The sequence below is a fragment of the Malania oleifera genome, chromosome 3, assembly GCF_029873635.1.
Source record: "Malania oleifera isolate guangnan ecotype guangnan chromosome 3, ASM2987363v1, whole genome shotgun sequence".
Taxonomy (NCBI): domain Eukaryota; kingdom Viridiplantae; phylum Streptophyta; class Magnoliopsida; order Santalales; family Ximeniaceae; genus Malania; species Malania oleifera.
Genome location: NC_080419.1, coordinates 104,081,412 through 104,090,385, shown reverse-complemented (window position 1 = coordinate 104,090,385; position 8,974 = coordinate 104,081,412). Strand labels below are relative to the sequence as shown.

The following is an 8,974-nucleotide window of genomic DNA, read 5'->3' as shown; positions in this document are numbered from 1 at the left end:
TTGTTTCTCCAAAAATTATAAGCTTTAGAACAGATTATCTCATTTCCAGAACACCATAGCTCCAATTGTTTCACTGCATTCAATCTGTCACCACATTGAAGTATTAGTATATTTCTAATCTCCACAATTTTTTTAAGCAAGGGAGAATCATCGTGTCTAACTGAGATCTCCGAGATGTTGCCCTATTTAAGATAAATCTGATGTATCCATTTCGACCACAATGAGTCTTTCTTTTTGTGAATGTTCCACAATATCTTGGTAAGGAGTGCCCTATTCCAGAGTTTCAAATTAAAACCATCCAGACCTCCCTCATTTTTAGGAAGACATACATTCTTTCGTGCCACTAATTTTTGAATGTATGGCAAGAACTAAATTAATTGGGCCTGCATAATTGTTTCTAATTCATTGGCTTTGAAACATGTTAAGCACTAAATTAATTTTTTTCAGAGTTTGTTCCAACTGAACTACTTTTATGTTTTGGTATGTTTAGTTTTGTTGAAATTTTCTTTTTTAGATATTTCTAGTATGTTCACTTCTTCAAGGATCTATTGGCTTGATCCTCTGTTAGAATCTTAAAATTATTTAAATGCGCTGAGCACTAAATTTAATGTGACCGTTGGCCACCACATGTAAGGATCTCCTAATTTTTGTACATTTTATTCCCAATAAATTATTAGATCCACCGTCAAATCAATCTTGCGTTGCACATGTAATGCTCTGCTAGGGTTGGCCTATTCCTGTCCTTGGCCCAACTTGAGTTGGATCTTTAAAAAATTAGGCCCATAGTAGGCCCACAATATCACCTAAATGCAAAATTGGCCCAAATTGTGTTCCATTGGCTTAAGCATATGAACTAACAATGACACACTCTCTCATTTGTGTGTAGGTGATGAAGAAAGCCCAACACAGCAGCCCAAGACTGAAGACTCATTTTTAATTTTTATTTTGTTTTAAAAATGATGAATTTGTATTGCTCATGAATGCATGTCAAAATTTTTGTACAAAACACCCGACTAATGAAAAAGCAATTCTGCCTAGTGAGTAGTGAGGTTGAGTGAATTACAAAAAAGAAAAACGAGAGACCCGCTCTACGTGAAGACCTTAGATGACACCAATAATTAAAGGACAAAGCCTCCAAGTTTAGCTATATAATGATCGGACAAAATGTGGTGTCTACAAATTTAAAATTAAGCCCAAGGGTTAGCAGGTGATCATGGATTCCCAAGTAAAAGAAAAGAATAATTCTAAAATTTTTAAAATTAATTTTCTAATAACTTCAAATAAAATTTTTAATTTTTAATTAAAATTTAGAAAAAAGAATAGTATCTTTTACCCTTTGTTTTTATTTACGAATGTAACTTTGATCTTATAGCAGTGCTACAATATATTTATGAGGGAAGCTATTAATAATGCATCATAGTTCGGCGCACTCAGAAAGTAATTTTGAAGCAAAATCGCCGACGGCTACACCAAACCATCGACAATCAAATTTATCCACTGCAAATTTAAATGACAAAAATTTGAAGCAAATTATTACAATAAAAACTCAAGAGCATCAAAGATTCAAAGTCATAAATTGCTAACAAATCAAAGTCTATTGATTAAAAAAATAGGATTTATGGCAACAAAACAAATCTTATCTAAAATCATAATACCCTACTTATATCCTTTCTAAAGTATTTACGACTCAGTTATTTAAATAAAATATTATTATTCTTCTTCCAGTTTCAATTTTTCTTTAGAAGCTAGCTAGGATTGCATGCAATTTGTGTGAAAATGCCAAACATACCATATGGAGGGACATCATACAAGAGGCTGAGCCTGGCAATTTTTCCTTCATCTACACACACACACACACACATACAGAGACAAATATTATAAACCATCATTTTGGTAGGTTGTCCTCAACTATTATTATTATTATTATTATTAATGTTATCCTGCAGGCTGCAGCAAGCAGAGGACAAAAGGGGTCAAGTTTTCCATTGGAAGCCACTGGTTCTCTCTCCCAACTTGGGGGGAAGAAAGAGAGATTTGAATCCTTTGATGATCACTTGACGAGTCGTGTAATAATTTTTTGTCCCGTGAGATGAAAAGTTTTGTGTAGGGCAGCTGTGGGGATAAGGAGGGGAGGGCCATGGAGGCTATGCACTTACTGTGAATCAGCCAGACTTGTCAGCATTGAATAGCCATTAAAGTCATTCACCGACTGCCCAGTTGTGCAGATGTGCAAAAGGAAAAGCAGTCTTTTGAGTTGCAACAGAGCGCAACACTAGTACTGATGGGACACAATTAAAGCTTCTTTTGGACACTACAGGAGTTTTTTCCCATTTTATTATTAATAATAAATAAAATATTAAATAATATTTTGATTGAGAAAAAATTTCCCAAAATAATGCTCATGTAACCTCTTAAAGTGATGGGCCGCTAGAAAGACGACGTGTGGTAAGGAGAGAACCAAATCTCGCAGCTCCAAGCTGCGAGATTTAAAGAGAATAGCCAATGGGAAGTTAACACGAGGCGCATAAGGGGAGAAAATCTCGCAGCTCCAAGTTGCGAGATTTAAACAGAGAAGCCTCCCGCTGATTGAGTTGCAGGGAACTTAACTGGATGCTGCAGGAGGTGGGAGAAGGCTGGAATGCGACGGCGATGACGGTGACGATGGTTGCCGAAGTTGTTTGCAGTTGTGTGGTGTCGTGGCCGGATCTGCTGGTTCGTCGGGTGAGGTGGTGAAGTTGCCGCAAGGGAGGTTGGGCGAGTGGAGAAGAGAGCGGCAGCGGCGGCGGCGGCGGCTACTGTTGCTGCGAGTTGCCGAGAGGTGTGGGTCGTCATCGGAGTTGCAGAGGCTTGAACTGACGGCGAAGCTCGGCTCCTTTAAATCTCGCAGCTTGGTGCTACGAGATTTTCTCCCCTCCGCCACATGTCACCTTCTCATTGCAGCAGCCGACGAGGTTAAGGCTGGGCTCGGCGATGAGGTGGTCGAAGAGGGTGAGGTTGAAGTTGCCGGGGACGGAGAAGACGTCGTTGCGCCGATTTCGACGAGGTGGCGATCGAGGGTGGCATCAGAGGATGCAACGACGGAGGGCGCTACGGAGCTGTGCATTGCAGTGGCGGAGCCGTTCGGTGGGTTGCCTACGTCGCCATTGTTGGGATTGCAAGCGTCCAGTGCGCAGATCTTCGAGTCCATGGCCGACAAGAAATTTTTTCCACGCGTCACCCTAAATCTCGCAGCTCCGAGCTGCGAGATTTGCTCCCTACTACGTGTTAGCTTTCCAGTGGCTACTTTCTTTAAATCTCGCAGCTTGGAGCTGCGAGATTTTGTTCTTTCCTTGCCACGCGTCATCTTTTTAGTGGTCATCAATTTAAATCTCGCAGCATCAAGCTACGAGATTACGTGATGCTGCGAGATTACGTAAGCATTAGTTTGGGAATTTTTTTCCCATTCAGAGTATTATTTAATATTTTATTTATCGTTAATAATAAAATGAGAAAAAACTCTTACTGCCAGTGCCATGATTCAAGAGATTTGTTTCTCAATAAGCAACCATACATATAATAAACAAAATGGATGCGTGGATAGTCTGCATAATCTAAAAAAATAAAATAAAATAAAATATTATTTTATTATATATCACTTACAAATATACAATAATTTTGTAAACAAGAATATTATTATCTTTTGAAAATAAGGCAATATATGAAAAAAAAAAAACTAAATTTAACATAATCTACTTCTTTGATATTGAACTCTCGAAATGCTGTTCTAATAATTGGATTTGTTCCTGTCGTAGTTGTCGTTTCTCCAAAAAGGAGACGATAAAGAAAGTTTCTTAGATCTAAATTTAAAAATATTATTTTAAATTGATCAAAATTTGGACCTTCAAATATTTATTTCATTCATAGAATAAAATAAATTCAATGACATTAAAAATATTATATAAAATGCACATCCTAAAATTAAATAGACATTCCTCTCATGTCTTTTAAAATTATCGTGAAGTGTCTAATATTATTTAGATAAATAATAATAATAATAATAATAATAATAATAAGAATAATAATAATATAATTTATAATCAATAACTTTTATGAAGTATTAATATTTCCAAAGGCATATATTGAGATTTTTATAAAATAAAAAAATAATAAAAAATATGCTTAATATATCTCATGTTGGTGTTTGCACCGATAGTTTTAAACAAATTATTAATTTTTATAGATAACTTACTTAATATTCACCATTTTATATTCATATACTAAATTATGATAGTATATTATTAATTATTTTTAAAAATATACTTAAAATTCATTAAAATTTATAAACATTTTTGGCAAAGTAGTATAACTATTCACGTGCATACAAACATATTTACTAGTGCTTTTGCATGGCTCAAAATTGTTGTAGGAGAAAGCGAGAGTAGAGGATGTTACATGACTCAAATCGAAATTGTTGTAAAAGTTAAGAATCTTCTTAAAGCACGAGGAGATTTGTATATTTAGACTTTAAACCTCTTAAAAAGAAAAAAATAAAATAAAGTGCATTTTAGATAGGGGTGGGTAAGAAAAATTGAAAAATTGAACCAAACCATAAAACCGAAGCAAACTGAATTGAAAATTTGGGTAACCATTTTTTTGGTTTGGTTTCAATTTGGAATTCTTAATTTTTTTGGCTATTGATTTGGTGTCTTTTCGGCTCATTCAATAACCTACAATTAATCGAACCAAACTAATATGCTATAAATATACATATAAAATACATATTATATGCAATAACTTAATTTTAATATTTAAATTTTAAATGTTGTATTAATCTAATATTCATGGTTAAATTTTATTTAAATATTTTAAATTTTTATGTTGATTATTATGAAAGAAAAAAAAATATTTTTAGTGACTTTCTTGGATATTAGTCTAAAAATCCATTAATTAAATTTTAGTTAACCATTTTAAATGATTCAACTTTTGGTTTTCATTTTTTGACAAACCAAAACTTTGATTTAACATAACCATTTAACAGAATCATGTCCTCCTCTAATTTTAGATCCTTTTAGTTCAACACTTCAAACAAGCCAGTTGTGTTTTGCATTAGAAGAAAAAATAATAATAATTTTTTCACTTTTTCATTTAACAAAATAAGCTATAGCTTCATTGATAGTCAATTATTTAATTAGCTAAAGAACTAATAAATTTACACCAAGAAGTTATTTTATAAAATGTAGGCCATGTTAAAAATTATAACATGTAATCATAAAATTTATTGTTAATCAAATTGCTAAATTAATGTATTTATTGTGAATATTAAAAAATAAATAATTTTTATATCATTATCGTTCTTATTGTAATCTTATGTTCAAAAAAAATATTAAGAAGAAAAGAAACCATCTTTTAAATTTTATAAAAGCATACAAGTGAAAAATAAAACTAATTGAAAAGCAAACAGTCCCTACAAGAAGCAAGAAAAACATAGCATAGAAGATCTGAAAGTGGAAGCCTCTGCTCATCATCATCATCATTCAAATTCACTGGTCTCATCTTTTCAGTTTACATTCCCTGCTCCCTACTCTTACCTCCATAGCTACCTCTTAAAGCATATTTTAATTAATTAAAAGCTCAGAGAACACCCAATATTACAATCCACATTAATATAGATAGAGACACTCTGCTCCTTTTTTATTCTTCCTTTTCTTCCTTCCTCGTCTGGTTTCCTAAGCAAAATGCAGAGACAGTAGCTACAAATTTCTGGCATTCTCTGTTTCTGGGCGGGCTCAATTACACTCCCTGACTAATTTAAGCTTATGGGCTCATTATTTTTGAGAGACGAGATGGCATCAATGAACCAAATTCTAAAAGAATCAATAGAAAGGCGGTGGTGGAGGAGATGCGTATGAAATCCCGATAATTGGTGGCAATGGGTCGTTGAATACCGGAGCCGGCGGCAGCGACAGCGATGGTGGCGGAGGATGCGGAGGTTCTGTTTGCGGTGGTGAGGGTGGTGGTGAATTTGGAGGAGGCGGAGGTGGAGGTGGAGGTGGCGGGGAAACTGGACGCGTCGGCGGTAGTGAGGAGGGCGGAGCTGGTAATGGAGAAGGGGGTGGTGGCACTGGCTGCGGCGGTGGTGGTGCAGGTGGAGGTGAAGATGGATCAAGTGGATCATTACATTTGAATGAAGCACAATGAACAGGCTTAGACAAGAACTTTCTACATTGCAATGTGGATCTCTGTGCCGGCCTTCCCCGCAAACAATTACTCCGATCATCAAAATCCGGCAAAGCCAAACATCCTGGAGGCTCGCCGGTGAAGAAATTGTACGAATAGGTAAAGTTCTGCAGATTCGGAAGTGCACAGATGCTCGCCGGAATCGTCCCGGAAAGCATATTGTGAGCCACATTCAGCTGCTCCAACTTCACCATCCCTCCCATTGTCTCCGGCAATGGCCCCACAAACCCATTGAAGCTCACATCGAGAACAACCAAGTTCTTCAACAACCGGATCTCCGGCGGCCAGCACGAGCGGAACCCGTTGTTCATCAGAATCAGCTCGTTCAAGGTCCGAGACATGTTGCCCAAGCTCGCCGGCACGCAACCTCGGAACTTGTTATTCGCAAGAACCAGGACGGACACCGGCGAGTTCCCTAAGTTTTCCGGCACGTCGAAAGCGAACCTGTTGTTGTTAATGAAGATGGCATCGAGGCTTTTGTCGAACAACTCTCTCGGGACTTTCCCTTCGAACTCATTGAACCGGAGGTCCAGATATTTAAGCCCCGGGAGACCGAGAACCACCTCCGGGAACTTCCCGGCAAACCGATTGTTGCTCAAATCGAGTTCGAACAAGATCTTAAAGCTCGAGAAGCTGTTCGGAACCCCCCCGCAGAACCTGTTCGAGTTAACATGGAACAATGCGAGGTCGCGAAGAAGGCCGAGTTCCTCCGGGAGGTACCCGGCGATGTCCCCGTGGTTGAGGTCGACGCCGGCGACGGTGCGAACGCTAGAGTCATCGGTAGCTTGGGAGCAGAAGACGCCGGTGTAGTTGCAGACGTCGGGTCCGACCCAGTCGGAGGTGAGATTCAAGGGATCGGAGATGATGGCTTGTTTCCAAGCTTGGAGAGCAATGTAGGCGTTTTTTATTCTTGTATTTTCAAAAACCAGTGAGCGCTGAGCAGCACTGGGGGGAATGGTGGAGACCCAGATGAGGAGGAGGATGCGGAAGAATATTGTTGCAGCCAAAGGATGAAAACAACATGGAGGATAGTAGGGAGTGTGAGTGTTTTTCTTCATCAGAGACTTATGCAGCACATGTAGTGTGGGTGTCCGGCTTTGTTTTTCTTGTAGTGAAAAACAGAGGCTTCTTGTTTTGGACGGGGAAGAGGGAGAGGGCGGGGGGAGATATTATATTGTATGGTGGGGAATTGAATTTGAGTGGGAATGAATTGGAAGTGGGGTTTTGGGTCTTGGTTTAGGGTTTTTCGAGGGGAGTGAATGAGAAGTTATGATACAGCTAAACTACAGCAAGAAAAGGGTACAGTGCGCGTTCTTTTTTCTTATCTGACAAGCCATTCCATATAATTGTGTGTCAAAATATGGGGGTATAAATGAATGTGCAGCCCCCACCACTAGGCGTGTAGAAGATTATTTGGTAAATTACTTTTGAAGGTTTGGTTTTAAGTTAACTGTAAATCAAGGTTTTTTTTTTTTTTTTCTTTTAACTCTTGTATATTGGGTGTTCTCTTAATAGCACTCGTGTTGTTAAAATATATATGAGTGAGTTCAATATTAAAGACACTCATATCAGTAAGTAACCAACGCAATCAAACTATTTCAGTAGTAGTTGAAATCACGGCACGATACTCAATCTCAATTGAAAAACGAGAAACTACAAATTGCTTTTTACTTTTCTAAGAAATGAGAAAGTCATCAAGAAAAACACAGAAACTAGTTGTGGACTTGCGATTTGTAGGATCTCTAGCCTAATCAGCATCAGAATACGCACGAAGTTCCAAAATAGATGTAAAAGGAAATAATTTACTCTGATACAATGTCCCTTTGATATAACGTAAGATACGGAGAATAGCAGCCCAATGGATCGTAGTGGGAGAGGAGACAAACTGACTCATAATATGAACTCCATATGTAATATCATGTCAAGCGATGGAGAGATAAACAAAACTACCAACAATAGTACAGTATAAAGTTGGATCCGCCAATGGAACCCCATTAGAAGAGGTATAATGAGCATTGAGTTTGAGAGGAGTTTCTACAGTTTGAGTATCAGTAAGACGAGCCTTGTAAATGATATTAGCTGCATATTTAGACTAAGAGAGGAGATAACTTTTAAGAGAATAAGCTACTTGAATGCCAAGGAAGTATCTTAGGAGTCCCAAATCTTTCATTTCAAAGTGGTGGTGCAGCTTTGATTTCAATTATGCAATCCCATTTATATCATCGCTAGTTAAAATCATATCATCTACATAAAAAATGAGAATAATACGCCTAACAGATGTATAACGAGTAAACAAGGCAGAATCATGATCACTTGAGCGAAAGTCAAAAGAACAAAGTACTTCAGAGAACTTCTCAAACCAAGCCTTAGGAGCTTGTTTAAGACCATACAAAACTTTTCTCAGTCTACAGACCTCCCCTGGACGATGAGAAACACTAGGAGGTGGAGACATATAAACTTCTTCTTTGAGATCCCCATTTAAGAAGGCATTCTTTACATCTAACTGTGAGAGGTTCCACTGATTAATAGAAGCTACTGCAATCACAGTACATACAGATGTCATCTTAGCAACTGATGCAAATGTCTCCTCATAATCAAAACCAACTTTTTGAGTAAACCATTTTTGCAACCAAACGAACCTTATATCTTTCAACAGAACCATCAGACTTAGTTTTGAGTGACATCCCACTACCGTTTTATTAGGAGGAAGAGGTACTAACTCCCACGTGCCGGTTTTATACAAAGTAGCAAGTTCTTT

General features: G+C 37.5%; 1 protein-coding gene across 1 annotated transcript; it reads right to left on the bottom strand.

The window, feature by feature from the left end:
* Positions 1-5,478: 5,478 nt before the first annotated feature.
* On the bottom strand, positions 5,479-7,418 carry LOC131151147 (leucine-rich repeat extensin-like protein 4). Its single transcript, XM_058102390.1, has one exon. The coding sequence runs from the start codon at positions 7,272-7,274 to the stop codon at positions 5,853-5,855; it is 1,422 nt and encodes a 473-aa protein (XP_057958373.1). The 5' UTR covers positions 7,275-7,418; the 3' UTR covers positions 5,479-5,852.
* Positions 7,419-8,974: the final 1,556 nt, after the last annotated feature.

What these genes read in the sequence shown, in the direction of transcription:
- LOC131151147 (XM_058102390.1), bottom strand. Translation starts at nt 7,274, where the DNA reads ATGAAGAAAAACACTCACACTCCCTACTATCCTCCATGTTGTTTTCAT.